Source organism: Rana temporaria, chromosome 5, assembly GCF_905171775.1.
Source record: "Rana temporaria chromosome 5, aRanTem1.1, whole genome shotgun sequence".
Lineage (NCBI taxonomy): Eukaryota > Metazoa > Chordata > Amphibia > Anura > Ranidae > Rana > Rana temporaria.
This window is the reverse complement of record NC_053493.1, coordinates 39,527,724-39,551,015: the sequence shown is the minus strand read 5'-3', so window position 1 is coordinate 39,551,015 and position 23,292 is coordinate 39,527,724. Positions and strand designations below refer to the sequence as shown.

At 42.4% G+C, this 23,292-nt stretch overlaps 1 protein-coding gene across 1 annotated transcript in view; it reads right to left on the bottom strand.

Moving 5' to 3' along the window:
- The window catches only part of FAM171A1 (family with sequence similarity 171 member A1), a 167,817-nt gene that overhangs the window by 8,674 nt on the left and 135,851 nt on the right, over positions 1-23,292 (bottom strand). Inside the window, exon 6 of the mRNA XM_040352412.1 lies at positions 1,724-1,840. Coding sequence (XP_040208346.1) covers positions 1,724-1,840 — 117 coding nt within the window. The remainder of the gene's footprint in view (positions 1-1,723; positions 1,841-23,292) is intronic.

Sequence of the window (23,292 nt, the reverse complement as noted above, 5' to 3'; positions counted from 1 at the left end):
GAGTAAAATAGTGTCCTATTGTTGGTATCAGTGGGAGGAATAGTGTGCCATCATTGGTGTCAGTAGGAGGAATAGTGCCTCATTGTCGTGTCAGTGGCAGGAACTATGCCCCACTAATGCGGATAGTGGGGGAGAATAATGCCCCAAGGGCCGGATAAAAGCAAGCAAAGGGCAACATCCGGCTCCAGGGGCCACAGTTTGGAGACCACTGGCCTAGGACCAGCGCTACATGACCTCACTCCCGTTTCCGGTCCCATGTAAACAAGAATTTTTTTTTATAATTTTTTTTTATTTTATTTTTTGTTTTTTTGCTTTTAAAAGGTAGAGGAGAGATTAGGGTTCTTTAAGACCCCAGATCCCTCTATAAAGCGGACTTGTCATCCTGTATTGTTATTGCAAAGTATGTTCACATTCCTTGCGATAGCAATAAAAGATAAAAAGTGATCAAAACATTTTTTTTATTAAAAAGGGACAGAGTGAAAAAAAAAAAGTAATGTAGCAATGTAAAAAGTAAAGCAAAAATATATTTTAAAGCACCCCCATCCCCCCATGCAGTGGTGAACGCATAAGTAGGTCACGTGTCACGCCCACATATAGAAACCGTGTTTGCGCCACACCCGAGGTATCGTCGCGAACGTCAGCACGAGAGCAACAATTCTAGCACTAGACCTCCTCTAACACTAAACTGGTAACCTGTAGTAATTTTTAAAGCATTGCCTATGGAGATTTCTTTTTTAAGGAACGTAGCTTTGCACCATTCCACGAGCGAGCGCAATTTTAATGCATGACATGTTAGGTATCTATTTACTCATATTTTATAAAAAAAAAAAAAAAATTGGGGTATATATTGTATTTTGTTTTTTAAATTCATTAAAGTTTATATTTTCCCCCAAAACATTTTGTTTAAAAAAACGCTGCAACAAACTGCCATGAACGTCGGTATTATCGGAAGTTTTTTTCACCTTAATGCAAAGAATGCATTAAAGCGGAGTTCCGGACACAATTTCACTTTTTAAATATAAATACCCCTGTAATACACAAGCTTAATGTATTCTAGTAAAGTTAGTCTGTAAACTAAGGTCCGTTTTGTTAGGTTGTTACAGCATTTAGACACTTTATAAAATAGAAATTGACTGGGGCCATCTTAAGTGTGGGCATCATGAAGCCAGACTGTATGACTTCCTGGATTTCAGCCTTGCAGATCTCGAACATGCTCAGTGCTGCACAAGCAGTGTCAGATCAGGTTTCAGCACCTGTGCTGTCCAAGTCACATGATTCTTTGAGACTGGGGAGTGCACAGACTCCTGGAAAGTTACACCCACTACATTCCCAGGAGTCTGTGCGGTGTAAGTTAGGAAGCATTAAGCACCTAGGTGCAGGAAGTGGGAAGATTAACTATTCTGCCTAGCAACAACACTTTGAAGGCATCTAAAAAAATTTTTTTTCCGTAAAGGACTAATGACATTTTTTTAAAACTACTGATGTAATGTTATATTTATGGGTGGAACTCCACTTTAAGGTAAAAATCTTTTACCTTTACAACCCCTTTAAGTAATTTTCTAGCAACAAATACAGATTTTTACAGGTAAACAAAGAATGTCAGAGAAAGGCCTGGTCTTCAAGTGGATAAATTATAATGGAGCTTCTAAAAACAGACCTCATCGGACCGAAAGGGCCCACAATTTGTAATAAATGGTAACAATAAATGGTAATAAAAAAATACCTGGGTGTGAAGGAGACATGGCAGCAACCCAATACCCCATCTGTGGGGCAATGTAAGTCCAGGTCAGCTGCTTTCCCTCCTGCCTTATGATGCCGAGGCTGCTCTTTACCCATGCTCCTAAAAAAAAATACAAGGAGAGAAAGAAATGATTTAGAAAGCAATTTCACAGATAAAAGTATGTTGCAGGTCACAGTTCAGCATCATCACTATCTGAGAGTATTTACTTTGTTTTATAGTGTTTATTTAGCTCATAAGGTGACCTACCATTGCGGCACAATAAACCATGGAGTTAGCTCACAGATATAGGCAATTACAGTTGTATTCAAATCTCGACTTTTTCTGCAACTGCGACCTTGGCCCCACCCCCTGCCCCATGTAAGCCTGCCTATTGGTCAATTTAACCAACAGAAAACCAATGGATGCATCGTCTATCTCCAGATCAGATCGCACATGGGTATATTTTCACAGCATGTAGAAACATCTTTTGACAAAACATCCAAAAAAGCTAATTGTGTTACATTTCAATTCATGCATTTACTTCATGACCAGGCCATTTTTTTGCGATACGGCACTGCGTTACTTTAACTGACAATTGCGCAATCGTGCAACGGTGTACCTAAATAAAATGTATAAATTTTTCCCCCCAAAAATAGAGCTTTCTTTTGGTCATATTTGATCACCTCTGCCGTTTTTTATTTTTTGCGCTATAGACAAAAAAAATATGGAGACAATTTTGAAAAAAAAAACCAAAACAAACATACCGTATTTACTCGAGTATAAGTCGACCCGAATATAAGCCGAGGCACCTAATTTTACCACAAAAAACTGTGAAAATGCATTGACTCGAGTATAAGCCTAGGGTGTCCATCTGCATGCCCCACTGTGCCCATGAATAACGTTTAACATTGAAGTCTATGGAAGGGGTGCCCCGGCTTTGAAAAAAAATCAGTGCTCCCCGGGCCATAGGTCCCACGGACAACAAAATTTGCACACTGGTAGAGGAAGAGTGGGGCCAGTGCCGATCCTGACCTCCATGGGGCCCTAAGCAAAATGACATGTCACATTACAGTTGAGAAGGGGGGGGGGGGGGGGCTGACATGAAGATTAAAGTTGAGAAGCGGGGGGGAGAGAGGGTGTTCTTTCTGCTGTTCTTTCTGCTGTCGGAAATGACATCTTACATTAAAGTGAGAAGCGCGGGGTGCTGACTTCTTACCTCTTCTCCCATGCAGCCAGCGAGTTGAGAAGCGGGGCAACGGGCCGAAAATTACTTCTCACCAGGCGGGGCCTCTGGTAATTTTGGGGGCCCTCCGCAGCTTTGCGGGGCCCTAAGCGGCTTGCATAGTGAGCCTATAGCGCGGATCGGCCCTGAGTGGGGCTATATATGTGCCAAGTTCCATGGGACCTACGGCTGGCCGGTACCGGGTCCCCAAAGTCTAGGAGTTCAGGAACAAAAAGGTGACTCGAGTATAAGGCGAGGGGGGCATTTTCAGCACAAAAAAATGTGCTGAAAAACTCGGCTTATACGGTGATATTTTTTACTTTCAGTTATAAAAAACATATCCAATAATAATAATAATAATAATAAAAAAAAAATCTAATTTCTTCATAAATTTAGGTCAATATGCATTCTGCTACATATTTTTGGTAAAAAAAAATACCCAATAAGTGTGTGTATATATATATATTGGTTTGTGCAAAAGTTATAGCGTCTACAAACTATGGTCAATTCTGGAATTTTTTATTTATTTTCTTAGTAATGGCAGCAAACAGCGACTTATAGAGGGACTACGATATTGCGGTGGACAATTGGACACCTACTGACACTTTGTGGGAACCAGTGACATCAATACAGTGATCAGTGCTAAAAATATGCATGGTCACTGGACTAATGACACTGGCTGGGAGGGGATTAAACACCTAGGGCGATCAAAGGTTTAACTGTACCATGTGTGCTGCTTTTACTCAGGTAAGTGAAGGATTTTATTCCCTGCGTTGCAGAGACACAAAATGCATCCCCTCCCTCCTGTCAGAATGGAGATTCCATGTCTCTGCCTGACAAATCGGTGGGTGCCGGTGGACATCGAGTGCCAAGAACCCGCAGATCGGCTTTTGCTGGGAGTAATCACAGCAGAAACGGCATGCCCCCTAGACGGGTGTGCATATATATATATATATATATATATATATATATATATATATATATATATGCGCGATTCTGCACAGGAGGGCCGCCGTGTAGCAGTAAATCTGCTATAGGGTGGTCCTTAACTGGTTAATAGTGTACTTGCCTAGGTTTACATATGATTTTTTTTTATTGGTTTTGGAAAGAGTGGAGAGAGGTTAGAACCCCTGTCAGTTTTTATTGCTGCCTGTGTCTCCATTAGGGAGATTCACCTTCTCTGTCCTGTTCACCGTTATCAAAAATGAAAGAAAATTACACATTTTTGGCTGTCCCCAGAACAGGAACTAAGGAGAAATGTTCCAAAAAAAAAGACACTACTTTTGGTGAAAACCTTTTTTTGACTATCAGACAGGAAGTGAAGGGAAACTTCACAAATGGGGCACAGGTTAATAATAATAAAAAAAGGATTTATTCTACTTTAAGGCCCCTTTCACACTGGGGCGTTTTTCGAGCGTTTAACACTCGAATAATGCTCGAATTTCGAGCGTTTTTCGAGCGAAGCCTCATCTGCAATCCCAATGTGCTGGTAAAGCACCGCTAAGACCCTAACGTTTGAGGGTGTTTTTGCAGTGCCTCAGTGTGAAAGGGTAAGGCATTTTTACAGCGCTTTCAATTCATTTCAATGGCGTTTTTGGAGCGTTTTTTTCAGCGCCCAAAAGCTGCTGCTTGCAGGACTCAGTGTGAAAGGGTCCATTGAGATGCATGGAGAGCGTTTTATGAGCGTTTTAATAGCGTTATTTTTAACGCTAAAACGCTGTAAAAACGCTTCAGTGTGAAAGGGGTCTTAAAGCGGGGGTTCACCCTTAGAGGGCACTTTTCCCCCTTAGATTCCTGCTCGTTTTCTCTAGGGGAATCGGCTATTTATTTTAAAATATGTGCAGTACTTACCCGTTTACGAGACGCATCCTCTCCGTCGCTTCCGGGTATGGGCTGCGGGACTGGGCGTTCCTTCTTGATTGACAGGCTTCCGAGAGGCTTCCGACGGTCGCATCCATCGCGTCACGATTTTCCGAAAGAAGCCGAACGTCGGTGCGCAGGCGCAGTATAGAGCCGCACCGACGTTCGGCTTCTTTCGGCTACGAGTGACGCGATGGATGCGACCGTCGGAAGCCTCTCGGAAGAATGTCAATCAAGAAGGAACGCCCGCTCCCGAAGACCCATACCCGGAAGCGACGGAAGAAGATGCAGCTCGAAAACGGGTAAGTACAGCTCATATTTTAATATAAATAGCCGATTCCCCTAGACCGAACGAGCAGGAAGCTAAGGGGAGATTTTTTTTTTAAATGGGTGAACTCCCGCTTTAAGCCAGGGCTCGACAAATCCCGGGCGCCAGGTCGCCATGGCGACTAGAAATAGGGTTCTGGCGACTTGGCTTGGAAGGGGGGCATCTGGTGGTGAGCCGTTGGTATTACAAGTTATTACCACCAGATGTGTAAGCTGGCGCCATCTGGTGGTGGCCGTTGGTATTACAAGTTAAACAACAATTCTAATGTAATTTTTCACTATTTTCACTGCCATCTTCTTCCCTCTAATTAGAACCCCCAAACATTATATATATTTTTTATCCTAACACCCTGGAGAATAAAATGGCGATCATTGCAATACTTTCTGTCATGCCGTATTTGCGCAGCGGTCTTACAAGCGCACTTTTTTTGGGAAAAAGTTACACTTTTTTTAATTAAAAAATAAGACAACAGTAAAGTTATCCCCATTTTTTTTAATATTATGAAAGATAATGTTACGCCGAGTAAATTCATACCCAACATGTCACGCTTCAAAATTGGGTCCGCTCGTGGAATGCCGACAAATCTTCATAGGCAACGTTTAAAAAAATCTACAGGTTGCATGTTTTGAGTTACAGAGGAGGACTAGGGCTAGAATTATTGCTCTCGCTCTACCAATCGCGGTGATACCTCACATGTGTGGTTTGAACACCGTTTACATATGCGGGCGCTACTCACGTATGTGTTCGCGAATCGCTTCTGCGCACAAGCTCGTCGGGACGCGTTGCGTTTTCTGGCTCCTAACTTTTTTAGCTGGCTCCTAGATTCCAAGCAAATTTGTCAACCCTGTCTTAAGCAGTGCCTGGCCTCTATTGCCTTATAAAAGCACTCTAACTGGCTTAAAGGACCAAGACTTAAAATGTAAATCAGTAATAAACCCAAAACCAGAAATGCATTATATTACAGTTGCAGCTTACCAATCATTAGATGTGGTGGCTGCATTTGTTTCTTTTAGGTTCCCCCCCTCTATTTTCACCTGGTGATCTGGCCAGTAACACACATTCTGTATTGGAGTACCCCCCCCCCCACTCTGGATGAAGGAGCACAGGTAGCGCCTTTGTCATTCTGGGTGGAGGGTAATGCTAAATGGACTAAAAGATTTAGATAAACTAACAAATTGTACAGCTGTACAGCAATACTGTATAATCAGTTACATCAAACAGTTGAGTTCCTTTTTGGGATATAAAGGTTTTACACAAATAAATAAAAGCTGATCAGTTGTAATCACCCCCGCCAGTGTAAATGGTTTGCTCATCCCTCTAACTGATACATCTGCAGGCCTGCATGTGCTTTTGAAAACAGACTTACTGGCTGGATCACCAGGTGAAAATAAGGGAACATCATTAGTAACATAATGCAGCCATCACATCCAAGAACTGGTAAGCTGCAATATAATAAAATGTTTGCTTTTAAAGCCTCACTAGTCTTATAAAGTAGTGTCTGTTCTTCAAAATGAATGACAGGTTTACTATATACATAATTTGCTGGCAACCATCACCACTTCTCATGTTTAATGTCCCTTCTATTGTTGAACTGTTTAATTAAACCTCAATTTCAATAAACGGAAAACTGTAACCTCAAAACTGACCACTAGATGGAGCAGTGGTATAACAAGACAAATGCTATTGCAGCAAAAATATTTAACCACTTCCATACAGGGCATTTTCCTGCCCAGACCAATTTTTAGTTTTCAGCATTGTTGCACTTTGAATGACAATTGCGGGGTCATGCAACACTGTACACAAATTAAATCTTTATGTTTTTTCCCCCCACAAATAGAGCTTTCGTTTGGTGGCATTTGATCATCTCTGTCGTTTTTATTTTTTGCGCTATAAACAAAAGAAGAGCAACGATTTAAAAAAAAAAGCACAATATGTTTTACTTTTTGATTTAATAAATATCACAATAAAAAATAAAAAAAAATTCCCCCAGTTTAGATGCATATTCTTCTACATATTTTTGGTAAAAAAAAAAAAAAAAATCGCAATAAGCGTATATTGATTTGCGCAAAAGTTATAGCGTCTACAAAATAGGGGATAGATTTATGACATTTTTTTTGCTAGTAATGGTGGCGATTCAAACAACAATGTAGCTTCATTTCTGAACTTCTGAATTTTTTTTATGGCGATATTTTGTGGGCATGCCGTCATGTAAAAGGAGACACCATCTATGGAAAAGTCTTCACATTTTCCATAGAATTCAATTGTCTAAATTTTGGGCTCTGCTTTAAATATATTACACCGCCCAGTGATGGGGTCCCCCTTTACTACCAATTAGGCAGTCCGGAAATGGGGCCCCCCTTTACTACCGATATTCAGGCAGTCCACAGAGGTCTCCCTTTGCTACTAACCAGCAGGCAGTCTAGAGATGGGGTCCCCCTTTACCATTGATCCTTAGGCAGTCCAGGAAGGTAAACCTTTAGACAGTGTAAAGAGTCGTCTTTCTTTATGATTAATCTTTAGGCAGTCCAGGGAGGGGCTCCCCCTTTACTACTGACCTTACTGCAAGAACAGGGGGGGGGGTCCCCTTTACTACTGACCTTACTGCAAGAATAGGGAGGGGGTCCCCCTTTACTGCAGACCTTCAGCCAGTCCAGGAGGGGGTCCCTTTAATACTAACAAGGCAGTCTAGGTAGAGGGTCTCTCTCTACCGCTGACCCTCAGGCATTCCAAGAAGGGGGCCCCTCTTTACTACTGACCTTTAGGCCGTTCAGAGGGGGGGCTCCTTTTACCAACGACTTTCAGGCAGTCCAGAGAGGGGGGGGGCCCCCTTTTACTACCGACTTTCAGGTAGTCCAAGGAGGGGTTTCTTCTTTACCTCTGACCTTCAGACAGTCCAAGAAGGAGGTCCTCCTTTACCACTGACCTTCAGGCAGTCCAGAGAGGGGGTCCCCCTTTACAACCGACTTTCATGCAGTTCAGGGATGGGGGTCCCCCTTTACAACCGACTTTCAAGCAGTTCAGGGATGGGGGTCTCCCTTTACTACTGACTTTCAGGCAGTTCAGGGAGGGAGGTCTCCCTTTACCACAAACCATCAAGCAGTCCAAACTAGAGGTCTCCCTTTGCTACCAACCTAAGGGAGTCCAGGGAGGGGTTCCCCTTTGATACTGACCTTAAGACAGATGGTTAATTCACATTAAATAAGAACACTTCATCTTTATTGTAAATTTGACCAGGTCAGAGCCCCATAACCTCTTCTATGCGGATACACATCACATTTGTATACAGCAGAGTGCCCATCTCCTGTCACAGATGGTGGGGTTGTCTCTGCCATGACGAACTGCCGATTATACAAAGGGCGAATACTGCAGCAAAAGGGAGACCAAATGTTCCACGTTCACAGATGTTTGCCCCATCACCATCCATTCCTCTGACAAGTGATAAAATACTACTGATTTCCAGGCAGTCCAGGGATGAGGTCTCCCTTTACTACCGACCATCAGATAGTCTAGGTGGGGTGTTCCTTTTTATTTCTGACCCTTAGGCAGTCCAGGGAGGGAGTTCCTCTTTACTAAAAAACCTTTAGAGAGTGCGCCATGAGCAGTGATGTCACCAATAGGTATACTATGGGCCATCCATTGTCACCACTCCCTCCGAAATCCCTGCTGGTTGACATAGGGGAGCCGATCACGTGATCGCACCAGAGCGGCCTGAAAATAGGCAAGTATTAGGGGTGCACTGAATGGAAATTTTGGTGAAGAAACCAAAAATGAAGGATGCACTAGGCCAAAAACCTAAACCGAAAATGACAGTTTTTAAAAAATATATATTTATATTTTTATATACAGTTGTATTATGTTCAACTTCTGCGGACATGATACAGGAGGTGGTCAGAGACTGCGGACATGATACAGGAGGTGGTCAGAGACTGCGGACATGATACAGGAGGTGGTCAGAGACTGCGGACATGATACAATAGATGAATATGTAGCCTCACCAGTGCCCCCCAGATGCAGCCTGCGTGTGCCCCCCAGATGCAGCCTGCGTGTGCCCCCCAGATGCAGCCTGCGTGTGCCCCCCAGATGCAGCCTGCGTGTGCCCCCCAGATGCAGCCTGCGTGTGCCCCCCAGATGCAGCCTGCGTGTGCCCCCCAGATGCAGCCTGCGTGTGCCCCCCAGATGCAGCCTGCGTGTGCCCCCCAGATGCGTGTGCCCCTCAGATGCGTGTGCCCCTCAGATGCAGCCTCACCTGTTCCCATCATGAAGGATACAAAAAATGGAGATAAATGGACAGCCGCACTCCAGGGAAACTTAAAAAAGTAGTCTTATATTGATAAAAAATGGACATGCAAATCCAAAAAAGTTTTAAGTTTCCCTGGAGTGCGGCTGTCCATTTATCTCCATTTTTTGTATCCTGCCTTGTGCATTGCCAGCACCTTGGACTCCTGAGAGGCTCCTCCAATTGTCTGCAGAGATCCACCTGGAGCGGTGATCCCTCTTTCCCTTGTTCCCATCATGCAGCCTCAACATGGGTGTGACGTCATGCTGATTCAATGTCCCACCATTTGATCAGTGTGCCGTCTGTCACAGGAGATCGCAGCCAGCTTTCTTTTGGTGGTATTTGGTATCCCCCAAAAAAAATAAAATATAAAAAACGTTTTTTTTCCTAGTTTAGGCCGATATGTATTCTACATATTTTTTGGGAAAAAATAAAAAATCGCAATAAACGTATATTGATCGGAATGTGCAAAAAAGTTATAGCGTCTACAAAATGGGGGATAGTTTTATGGCATTTGTATTATTATTATTTTTAATAGTAATGGCGGCGATCAGCGATTTTTATTGTGTATGCGATATTACGGCGGACACACCGGACACTTGACACCATTTTGGGACCATTGTCATTTATACAGAGATCAGTGCTATAAAAATGCACAGATTACTGTGTAAATGACACTGGCAGTGAAGGGGTTAACCACTAGGGGGCAAGGAAGGGGTTAAAGGGGTTGTAAAGGTTCGTCTTTTATTTTCTAAATTGGTGTAGGAGTAGGACTCGGCTCTTCACGGCGCTATACGGCGCCTGCGCACAAACTAGGAGCTGACTGCGCAGGCGCCGTGAAGAGCCAAGTCCTATTTCGGCTATTTTCGGGAAGCTGACGCGCCATAGCCGGCAGTCAACCATGTTCCCCTCTTCATAGGAACGCCTACTCCCCACGGGGAGTCTGAAACTTAACGAATTAAACTGAGTACAGCCTAAAAAAAAAAAAAAAAGCATACTGTAGCTCACGCTAGTATGCTCGATGCCATGGTAGACAAAAAAATTTTTTTTTTTAGGGTGAACCCCCGCTTTAATTGAAAAAGATGGGGTTAGAAGCTCATTGGTTTCTATGCAGTAGTGAGCCTGATTTTTCACTTTCCAGCTTTAGTAAATAAACCCCATTGTGTACTTAAAAGTGGGTTATGCCTGTATTTGACATTTGGTGTATTGGTCACTTTCAAAGTCCAATTCCCCAAGGTGTTTTTTTATTTTATCCCCTTTCATATAGCCAAAAGAATTAGTGGTATCAATGGGAACTTATCTGAGAGGCAGAAATTGCTCATTGTTCAAGGAACCCCCAACAAACTCTGGAGGAACCCCAGAGGTCCACGGGGAGTGGAGGCAGTTTTAAGATTAGTTACCGTATTTTCCAGTGTATAAAAACGACTTTTTGAATCCAAAATCATGCCCCAAAAGTCGGGGGTCGTCTTATACGCCGGGTACCTGTTGTCAGACGGCGGCCATCCATTATTCAAAAGCCGCGCCTCCTCCTCCGACTGTTCTGTGATAGGCGGAACACTAATTTTCCCAGCAGAGCCTCTGTTCAGTGTTCCGCCTATCACGGATGTCCTCTCATCCTCAGCCTCGAACGAGAGGACATGCGTGATAGGCGAAACACTTAACAGAGGCTCTGCTGGGAAAATTAGTGTTCCGCCTATCACGGAACAGCCTGAGGAGGCACGGCTTTTGAATAATGGAATCGCTGCCGTCTGACATACTCTGCAAACAGAAGGTAGGGAGATCGTCTAGGCAGGGAATGGAATGGCACAGTGAGGCATGTATAGATGGCACAGTGAGGCATCGTCTTATACAGTGAGTATATCCCAAAACCAACATTTTAGCTGGAAAATTAGGGGGTCGTCTTATTTGCCCAGTCGTCTTATACGCCGGCAAATACGGTAGTTGTATCCCACAATTCCACTTACCGTATTTAATCGGCGTATATCGCGCACTTTTTCCCCCTTAAAATAAGGGGAAAATTGTGGGTGCGTGATATACGCCGATAGCCGCTTCCCGCGCTCAGTTTGAATTCCTGCGCCGACATATACCGAGTGCAGTACACTCGGGTACATTCGGCTAGGCTCGGCTTCGCTCGTGCTCACGCATAAACGTCACAGAGCGTGAGCGCAAGCGAAGCCGAGCCTTGCCGAATGTACCCGAGTGTACTGCACTCGGTATATGTCGGTGGAGGCGTTCGAACGGAGCGCGGGGACTCGACTTGAGGTGCGCGCTGGAGAAGCCGGGAGGACACCACCGAAGCCGCAGACGGACGCCGGACCGGACGATGGACGCTGGGAAGACACCAAAACTGTAAGTAATAAAATCATATAACATTTTTTTTACAGGAATTTCGGGGGCAACTTTAGGGGTGCGCGGTATACGCGGGAGCGCGCTATACCCCAATAAATACGGTATATGCGTCAATGTATCATAACATACTGAGTATTGATGGGTGTTATGATGCAAGCTGACATCCAATACAATGCATTGATTGGTCGATGGACGCCAACATCTATTTTGATTCCAATGCAAAATGCATCACTGAAAAGAATGCAAAGGTGCGAATCCAGCTTTAATGATTACAGAGCTGCACTCATTTGCATCTTTTCTATCTGCTTAGAGTTCAGCTTTAATTCCCTTCATGCCACGTATTTATTCTCACATCCCCCGTCAGGAGCCACCGGCCAAACTGCTCAGTAATTGTGAATATTTAATCATCCTTAACACGTTAAGTAGCCCTTCTTTTGACTTGACAACTGTTCCTATTGTGTCATCTGACTGTCCCCGAGTGCCATCTGACGTCTATGGCATTGTCATGTTAATATTCATGCTCGTGTGTCAGATGTTGCCACAATTCTTTTCATCTCCATGTTCAGCAAATGTAACCAGAAGCAGAATGAAAGGGAATCCTAAATGTTTACACAGCTCACACTATTTGTTTTCCTGCAGATGGTAAGATATTTAAGAGCGCAAAAAAAAGGCTAAAAAAAAAAACACGAAATCCAGAGTTTTATCCATACAGCATCGCTTTGTAGTGGAAATGAGGACGGGATTAAAGCGAAGGAAAGAAAATGACACCGCCTTTGTGAAATGATGACACCCGCACAGCTCAGGAATGCTGAATATTTAATTAGAAGAGATCTCATTCCGCACACAAAGCATAAAAGCAGAATCTAAACTAATCATACAACATAAATGTGTGCAAATCAGCAAATCCACAAAACCAGCAAGCTCCAAAAAAAATGCACGAAAGATGACCGAATTAAAGGTTGCCGTAAAAATGCGACCAGAAATCGCATTTCACTCTGGTAAAGCTGTTGGATCAGACAAGGAGAGGTCACCCACGGAGGAAATGCAAAGCAGACCTTGCACTACAAGCATGGTACTCTTATTTAGCCCACCCCCCTCATACCATAAAATTGCAAAATGTTGGTTAAAGAGGAGCTCAAGCCCCCCCCCCCAAAAAAATTCGAAGTCAGTAGCTACAAATACTGCCGCCATTCCTTGTAAGGAAAACCAGCAAGGAAGTATTGTGGCTTCACAGCCGGTTCCCCACTGCGCATGCACAAAGCATGCAGCGCTTTGTGAATGGCCCGGCTGGCAGGGGGAAAAAACAGGTACCCCCTTCCCCCCCCCGAAAGGTGCTGAATGAGCCGGGGGGGGGGGGGGGGATCAAACAAGCAGAGCTTCCCCTTTTGGTTGGAGATCTGCTCCAATAACCTTTTCTTACCCCCAGCTTCCATTTTACAAAGGGTGACGCTATGCTTCTTCCTATAGGATCCTAGAAAATGCTGAGTAGACCAAAATTCCGAGAGTTAATGCTTCAGCCCAGTGCAAGAATTTCTTATTGCAAGATTTGTCCTACTTCGTATTCCTTGAGATCTTGCTGGGAAGATGGTGATGCCACTCTTGCCCACAGCCACGGGTAGAAGTGGGAGTAGGGCTTGACAAATTTGCTTAAAACCTAGGAGCATGCTAGAAAAGTTAGTTTTTTTAATTCAGCTGCCCTGCGCCAGGCACTGCATGTCCAAAGTGTTGGAAAATAGGAATTGCTCATGCCTAGTGTCAAAAAAAAAAAAAAAAAGAAGGCCGAAAACAAACAAAAAATAAATACAAATTTTTAGTTTCGGTTATAACATTTTGCAAATAAGTAATTTTTCTTCTTCACTGATGCAGATTAGGCTGCACTGATGGGCACTAATGAGGCCCTGATGATCAGTGTCCTGATTATTTGTGTACATGTCCCAGTCACACCCCCCGTTAGAAAGGGCACCAGATCAAGCCCGCAACCGTCGGCAACCCAAGCACCCAGCTGTCAAACCGGAAAGGAGATGTCGGAGGCAGGCAGTAAACGCAAAGAAAGCCCTCAGTCAGAACGGTAGGCGCACCACATGCATCACAGCCTTGCCTGCCAGAGGACGACGTTGTTTCCCACAAATGATCGCTGTATCCCGCTCCAGCAGGCCACGGCTTCAATTATCGGCCAGCCTGACCTCTTAGCCTGCGCACCCCTGTGGGGGGGGGGGGGCACATTGGGAGACCGAATCCTGAAAGCTGCTGCAGTGTAGCCAGACGACCTGGGATTTGTTGAGCCCTGGAGTAGGGTAAAAGTAATTACTTTAGTTTAATTTATTTGTCTTTAACCTTAATGCAGTCATTTGGCATTGGGAAGGGGGCTCTTGGTAAACAGGCAGACCTTGCATTCAGCTTCAAAGCTCTTCTGGTCACCCTAAAATGTAAAGCAACCCACCCTCCCAAAAAAAAGTCTCCCAACCCCTACAAAAGTAAAATCACCAGAAAAAGTAATTTAAAAAACTAATCTGTTGCTAAAAAAAAAGAAAGAAAGAAAAGAAATGTGAAAACACACTCGTGCAAAGCCCTTTTTTTTCTTGACTTTAAGAAGAGTCAAGGATTTTTTTCAGCATCAGGAAATGGAGACGAAAATATTAAGATTTGAATTGGTAACATGCTAAAGGTATGCTTGTGAAACCAGCACATTAGAGCTTTTAAATTAAGGTGACCAGATTTTTAAAATGAAATGCGGGGACATTTTTTTTTTTTTTACTAGTAATGGCGGCAATCAGCGACTTTCTTCCTGTCAAGTCTTACTCTCAGGCCCCCAGCTACTACTGGGTGGGAACGGGAGAAGATCACTCCGCCAGGGAAGGCAAGGAGATATGCAGGCGGCTGGGACTTGAGCCAAGGCAGAAGAACATGCAATTGGGAGCAGAACGGGCATGTACCCGAAACCTCCGCTCCAGCACATGATCATCAGAAAGGGGCACAGATAATGAAAAAAATTATTTTTCAGATCATTTTTTTTTTAATTCTGCACTGTCTTTGAAATTGCCCCAGCCCCTGTTCAAATCCAATCCGGGGACAAACTCGGTCCGGGGACAGTGTCCTCAATCCGGGGACAAACTTGGTCTGGGGACAAACTTGGTCTGGGGACAGTGTCCTCAATCCGGGGACTGTCCCCGGAAACCGGGGATGTCTGGTCACCCTATCCTAAATACGACTGTTTGTCTTGAAAAACCTTTATAGAACATGCTGCACCGAGGTCTTACACTGCGCCTCCCATTCAAAGACGAGGAATTCTTGGAGGTGGCCAAACCTGGGACATGAAGTCTCAAGCAAAATTGTGGCTTCAGATGTGTGAGGATATTAAGAACTGGATGGCGTTCCTCATTAAAATTATCTTACTTTTATAAAAGATTTTGCAAGACACATTTTAAGTGGTTAAGGAACTTCTCTGAGGATTCACACTCTTATATTTCACAAAGAATGAACTTAGTCAGTAAAGGCTTCCAGCAGAGATGATGGGATTGTCCTGGGACCAGCAGTTCTAACTCTTCATCATAAATAGAAGCAGTTGCGGCATCTGTTTCTTCACGGATGGAGTTGGAGTTAAGCAATGTATGGGATTAGCATTCGGAGAAGATGGGCTCTGACAGCACACTGGGAATTGGAGCAAATATCATCAGTGAATGCTGATGTGACAGCCTGAAAGCCACCATCCAATTATATAACATACAACATATGTCCCTCTTCAAGAGCGCTTAAATAAGAAATATCCAACATGGACAGTTTAACATGCGAGAACGCTATCGGAAATGGAGCCGAAAATATCTGTAAGGCCCTTGACAAAGTGCTAAATGTACATTTGCTGAACCAATGCATCTGGGCTAGTCAATAATATATTCCAAAGTGTGTGTCTTGATAAGTCTCAGACTTTGGTTTCCATTGTAAGATGGGGCATTCTGGGAGGTGGGCAATCCTGCAAAATGGGGGGGTTTTCAGACAAGAAAAAAAGTTATGGATGTGTACACACGATCATTTTTCGGCATTAAAAAAAACAATGTTTTTCTAACTTCATCATTAAAACGACGTTGCCCACACACCATAGTTTAAAAATGCTCTAGAAAAGCGTGGTGACGTACAACGGCACTATAAAGGGGAAGTTCCATGCGGATGACGCTTTAGCGGATTCAGTGTTAGTAAAAGACGATTCGCGCTTTTCTGTCTGTTACAGCATTATGAATGTGCTTACTCCATTATAAACGGTAGTTTTACCAGAACGAGCGCTCCCGTCTCATAAACTTGCTTCTGAGCATGCGCAGGTTTTTTAACGTAGTTTTAGCCCACACACGATCATTTTTTACAACCCGAAAAACGTCATTGTTTAAAACGTTGTAAAAAAAATCCAGCATGCTCGGAATTTTTTTTGGTCATTTTTCAGAAGCCAAAAAAATGATGGGAAGCCCACACACGATCATTTTAAATGGCATTTTTTTTAAACTACGTTTTTTTCATGCGGAAAAAGGATCATGTGTACGCGGCATTAGGGTACACACAGACTAGGTTGACCGCTGGCCACGAGAAAACGCAAAACACAGCAAACTTGTGCTGCGATTTTGATGCAATTTGCGGCGGGCACTCAAAGCGCTCCTATCCTGAATGCGATTCTACCGCGTTCAGGAGAGGGAGGATAAGGGAAGCTAAAAAACGCCAAAAGCTCCTAAACTCAAGTTTAGAAGCTGTAGTGTACATGTGCCCAATCTCCCACTACACAAAAAAACACTCTAGAGCCTGCTTTAAAATTATAATGGAGAACTAAAAAAAAAATATATATATATATAAATATAATTGTATACAAGTGTACACTGTATATTTAAAATTATACAAACATTTAATGCAGTGAGCTACTAGCATCACAAAGCATTATCAGTTTTCTGAAGAAACATACCAGGATTTCAGACTATCGTCCTAAATTAAAAAAATACAGTCATACAGTGCAAGGGGAGTTGAGATGATATAAGTAACTTTTCTTACTCATTCAGCTGTGTGTGTAATTGAAGCATCAGCTATTGAGCTCTGTAGAACAGGATTTATTTTTTGCAGGGCTCTGCCCCCACGCAGTCACACCATTCATTCACAGGCTTCTGTGAATTAATTAACTACAAGAACCATTGTCCACCGTGGCAGATGGATTGTAGTTCTCAACTACGAGGATGATTCTTTCTGCAATTGTCTGCCCATAGAGGATTTATGGGCAGACAGTGTACTGAGATCTGCTGATCGTGGGTACAAAGCCGAGGCTCCATTGTAAAAATATAATTTCACTTTTTTTTACCTGCAAAAAGATGTACTTTTTTTATTTTTTGTTATAAAAGGTGAACGTATCCTTTAAATTTTAGCCTGAAGCCAAAAGCTTCACCTTCTCACTGAAAATGTAATCATGACAGTAGTTTTCAAATCCAATATTCTATAGCAGAAAATCAGACCAGTACTGCACCCAACAAGGCCAAATATTGTTTAATAGATTATATACAAGGAACAGTTCTGTAATTGGCAACTGTAGGAAACAAATTTAGACTCCAGTTCTTCCCTGAATTTGCTTACATTGCTACATGCACATAAATCTATTGTGTTCCTACCATTTACTGTATGCTCTGGGAGATAACTGGGTCACATTTTGCTGGCAATGAAGAAAAATGATTAACTCAAACATCTGCTTATCATATGATGAAGTGAAAACTAAATTACCAGTTTTACTAACGGAAAACAACATTCCTTTAATTTTACCAGGCCTACAAAACACTCCAGTGAGGTCTGACCATGTGACCAAGCGACCTCTTAACATCTGATAAATAAAGTTATTCTTGTAAAACTGCAGATGAGTGAGATGTTGTGGTACTAACCCGCTGGGGGTAAAGGGGCACATAGAGGGCATGGACAAAAATTTAAAGGTAAGTAAGTTTAGAGCTAAATATGGCCTATGTTCTCTTCAGTCAGGCCTCAAGCAAGCAAGATATATGTCAGGAGAACATCTTAACCACTTAACCCCCGGACCATACTGCTGGTCAAAGACCAGAGCACTTTTTGCGATTTGGCACTGCGTTGCTTTAACTGACAATTGCGCGATCGTGCGACGTGGCTCCCAAACAAAATTGGCGTCCTTTTCCCCCCACAAATAGAGCTTTCTTTTTGTGGTATTTGATCACCTCTGCGGTTTTCAGTTTTTGCGCTATAAACAAAAATAGAGCGACAATTTTTAAAAAAATAAATATTTTTTTACTTTTTACCATAATAAATGTCCCCCAAAAATATATAAAAAAAAAAATTCTCAGTTTAGGCCGATACGTATTCTTCTACATATTTTCAAAAAAAAAAAAAAAAACCCGCAATAAACGTTTATTGATTGGTTTGCGCAAAAGTTATAGCGTTTACAAAATAGGGGGTAGTTTTATGGCATTTTTATTAATATTTTTTTTTACTAGTAATGGCGGCGATCAGCGATTTTTTTTTCGGTACTACGACATTATGGCGGACTCTTGACACATTTTTGGGACCATTGGCATTTTTATAGCGATCAGTGCTATAAAAATGTATTGGATTACTATAAAAATTCCACTGGCAGGGAAGGGGTTAACACTAGGGGGCGGGGAAGGGGTTAAGTATGTTCCCTGGGTGTGTTCTAACTGTAGGGGGGGTGGCCTCATTAGGGGAAATGACTGATCGATGTTCATACATTGTATGAACAGACGGTCAGGCATTTCTCCCCCTGACAGGACCGGGAGCTGTGTGTTTACACACACAGCTCCCGGTCCTCGCTCTGTAACGAGCAATCGTGGCAGCCCTGCGGCGATCGCGCCCGCCGGGCACCCGCACGGGAGTTCTACGGCGGCAGGTCGGGAAGTAGTTAACGGTGCAGACTGTAAATTTAGCTTAAATTCCAAGCAAGGTAATTTGTTTTTTTTGGTTACATTAATCCAGTTTTGACCCATGTAACTATGAATATACCATACCTGGCCGATGCCCCTGGAAGCTGCAAAGTAACTGAAGATAACACCACTACTCCAGTTTTTTTTTTTTTTTTTTTTTTTTCTTTTTTTTTTTTTTCTTTTTTTGATCACTTCAGACTCCACCCCATAGAGTGTGCATTATATGCTCATATTCGGCGCACCTGCCCATTGCATCTCTATGTTGGTTTTGCATCATAAGTGTCGCTTCTTCTTGTGTGAAATTTTTTTTTTTTTTTTCTTTCGTTTTTCTTTCCTCTTTCTTTTTTTTTTTTTTTTTTTTTTAACTATATATATATAAATATATATTAATGTTATTTATTAAATGTTAAATGTCACTCCTCATATTTCAGAGGAACAAAAAGGATTACATTTTTATTTTATCCCCCCCTTCTCCTCCCCCCCCCCATCCCCCCTATCTCACCTTAAACAATCTCCTATATCACTAGTTCTTTCAAATTTTCTTCTAGTGTTTCTTTTAAGTGTCTACCCTTAGTTTTTCTGCATAACTCCACGATTTCTTGAAAGTCCTCCATCTATCCCATTTCGTAATTTGTAAGATGTTATTACCCTCTATGCCCTCTTTTAATTCTTCCATTCTGTAAGTTTCTTCGACCGCATCTATCCACTCCCAAATTGAGGGGCACTCTAATTCTTGCCACTTCCTTGGAATAAGTCTCTTAGCGGCATTGAGTAGATGTGGTACAAGCGTTTTCCTGTAACTTTTTATACCTTCCTCCCCCCCATGAAATAGGATAACCCATGGGTCCATCTTGATCTTTTTCCCCGTGATCTCTTCCACACAGGCCAAGATTTTTTCCCAAAACCTCTTAACCTTAGTACATCCCCACCAGATGTGTGCCATATTTCCTGGTGATCCACATCCCCTCCAACACTCTCCTGTTTGATCTTCTTTGAATTTTTTTAGCTTATCCGGGGTCATGTACCATCCGGATATGCATTTAAAACACATCTCCGCCGTTCGACTATCTACCGCCGAGGAGTGTGTCAGAGCCAACATTTTATCTATTGTGCCCGTATCCCGTTGTGTTCCCAGTTCTCTTTCCCATTTTTTAATGAATGGAGGTATATTCTGCTCATCCATCTTCAATAGAATTCTATATAGCTTTGATGTAGTTCCTTTTGCTCTTTCCATGAAGCATATTTTTTCTAGGTCTGTTAACTGGTCTCCCGCTCTCAGTGGGCCTGGTAGATCCTGGGTAAAATGCTTGAGCTGCTGGTACCTCCATTCATTAATTTCCATTAAATTCTTTTTAGTTTTTAACTCGAGTAGTGTTATTATGTGACCCTCCCTTATTATGTCCCTTAGTTGTGCCGTGTCCTGTTTGATCCAATTCCCCCCGACTTGTGTTTTACCTGGTGGAAAATAATCATTATTTTTCAGTGCTATAAAAGGTGAATTATATTCCTTCTCAATTTTTTTGTAGACATTGTCCCATATTTTAAGTGCATTTTTTGTTATTTCATGTGTGTTTTTCTCTAGTGTTCTAAATTGAGGAGGATTCCATATAATCTTGTCCAGCCTCGTCTGTGCTAACTCATTTTCTAGACTAACCCACCTTTTTTCTTTGTTGGCTCTGGCCCACTCCACCACCCTTGTCATTACCACTGCGTCATAATATCCTTTGACGTCCGGTACCGCTAAGCCCCCCTTTTTTTTTGGTTGTTTTAGGGTCTGGAGTGATATCCTATGTTTCTTATTTCTCCAAATATAATTCATAATTATTTTTTTTAAAGCGGAAAATAGTGTTCTCGGGAGGGCAATGGGGATCATCTGAAATTTATATAATATTTTAGGTAAGATAACCATTTTGCAATAATTGATTCGTCCTATCCATGATATTGCTCTATTTTCCACTCTTTTTATTTCTGTCTTAATTTCATTTAATAGGGGAATGAAATTTATCTTATACATTTTTTTTATAGAGTTTGCTAACAGTATCCCTAAATATTTGAGTTCTTTAACCCAGGCGAACTGGTACTTCACTTTTAAGAATTGCTCTTCTAATTTACTTATATTTATACTCATAATCTCCGTTTTGGTGAGATTTATTTTGAAGTTCGAAATTTCCCCATAATCTCTACATAGATTTAATAGGTTTGAGATTGATGTTTTAGGTTTGTCCAAATAGAAGAGGATGTCGTCTGCAAAGGCAGAAAGTTTGTATTCCTCCTCTCCCACTTTGACCCCTTTTATTTCTTTACAATTGCGTATCCTAGTCAGCAACGGCTCCAAAGAGAGCACAAACAGGAGTGGCGACAGAGGACACCCCTGCCTTGTACCATTTTTCATTGAGAAAGTTTGAGATAGACTGCCATTTATCTTTATTTTGGCAGTGGGCGACAAATAAAGGGCTGCGATCCAGTCTATCATTCTCTGGCCAAACCCCATGCCTCTCAGAGTCAGCAGCATAAGTCCCCAGTCTACTCTGTCAAACGCTTTTTCTGCGTCAATCGACAGAAGTAAACCTGGGGACCCTACTGCCTTCATTCTTTGGAGCAACAAGAGTGTTTTTACTCCATTGTCTCTACCCTCTCTGCCCTGAACAAAGCCCGTTTGGTCCGGGTGTACCAGTTTTGTCATTTCCTGTCTAACTCTTCCGGCCAATACCTTTGCGTACAATTTTATATCAGTGTTCAACAGAGATATCGGCCGGTACCCTGAACAACTTCCTATGTCTTTACCTTCCTTTGGGATAACTGTGATGGTTGCCTCTGATGCTTCTTTACTCAATTTATACTCTCTTCCAAGTCCATTAAAGTACTGGCATAGTTTTGGTAGAAGGATCTCCTTGTATTTTTTATAATACATCACTGTGAAGCCGTCCGGGCCCGGGCTTTTTCCAGTTTCTGAACTTGTTAATGCTAGCTTAATTTCATTTTCTGTAATAGGCCTATCCATCCCTTCTGCCTCCGTTTGATCTATTTTTGATATTCCTGCTTCTTTTAAAAATGTTGTAATCTTATTTTCTTTCTCTCCTTTTTGCCAGTTCTTTTGTTCTACCGAATACAGTTTTTCATAATATATTCTGAATGTTTCTGCAATATCTTTTGTTGTATGTAAGACCTTACCTTTTTCATTTTTAATTTTGTCTATATAATTCCTAGATTTCTTTTTTTGTACCATCCGAGCAAGATGTTTGCTTGTTTTATTTCCCCACCTGTATCTTTCCCTTGCTATTGAGTTATATTCCCTTTTTGTATCTTGATCTAAGAGTTCTTTAAGCTCATTTCGCTTGTTTACTAAGTTTAAATATAGGTCTTGTTGCTTTCCTATTTTCTTATGTTTTTGTTCAAGATTAAAAATCTCCTCTATAAGTTTTTCCCTTGTACTACTCTCTTCTTTCTTCTTCCTTGCTCCTTCAGAGATCAGGACCCCTCTTATCACCGCCTTATGGGCGTCCCAAAGTGTTGCTTTAGAGATTCCATCTATCTCATTTGTTTTAAAGTACTCTTCTAATTCTTTTTTAACCCTCAGGAAACTTTTCTCTTTGATTATTAACTCTTCATTAAGTCTCCAATTTTGATAGGGCTTTTGGTTCCCTGAGATATTTATGGATATGCTAATGGGGGCATGATCCGAAATCGTCATGGTTTCTATTCTTGTCTCGACCACCATCTCCAACATTCTATGGTCTACCAGTATGTGGTCGATCCGAGAATAGCTACCATGGACCGGGGAAAAAAACGTGTAATCTCGTTGGCCCGGGTTAAAGATCCTCCATGTATCCACTAATTGATTTCTATACAAACTTTCCTTAACCTTTTTTAGTAGTATGTCTTGGGTATCTGATGTCTGGTAGGTTTTATCTACTTTCGGGTCCATACAAAAGTTTAAGTCACCTCCCAGTATTAACTTTCCCCTCCTAAAATCTTTTAATTTCTCTAATATTCCCAACAGGTATTTCATCGGGGAGGTATTCGGAGCATATATATTTACAAGAGTATATTCCTCCTCCTCCAGTTTTCCCCTTAAGAAGAGGAATCTCCCTTCCGGGTCTGTCATTCTATCTGTTAGAGCAAACCGTGTCCCCTTCGCTATTCCAATTGCTATCCCTCTAGCTCTTTTTGAGATGGTATCTCCATAGTACCATCTGGGAAAGTCGGGGGAGTATATCTTTATGTTTGACCCCAATGTAAGATGGGTTTCTTGTAAGAAGGCAATGTCTGTCCTGAACCTTTTCAACTCCTTTAATATCTTATGTCTCTTAGTAGGACTATTAAGGCCTTTGACGTTATAGGACAGACATTTAATCACTGTCATCTTTGTTTTCCTTTCTTCGGATTATGCTCTCTTCTGATTGTTTTGGTGAGATAGGGTTTCTTCCCTCCCTCAATCCCATCCCTCCCCTCCCACCCCCCCGTCTCCTCCCCCCCCCCTCCCGTCCTCTCCCCTTCCAACCCATCCCTCCCTCCTTCTCGTCTCCCCCTCCAACCCATCCCCCCCTCCCTCCCATCTCCTCCCCCCTCCCTCCCTCCCCCCCCTATTTGGCCTATTAAAGGCCTCTGGGCCATCTTCCAAGC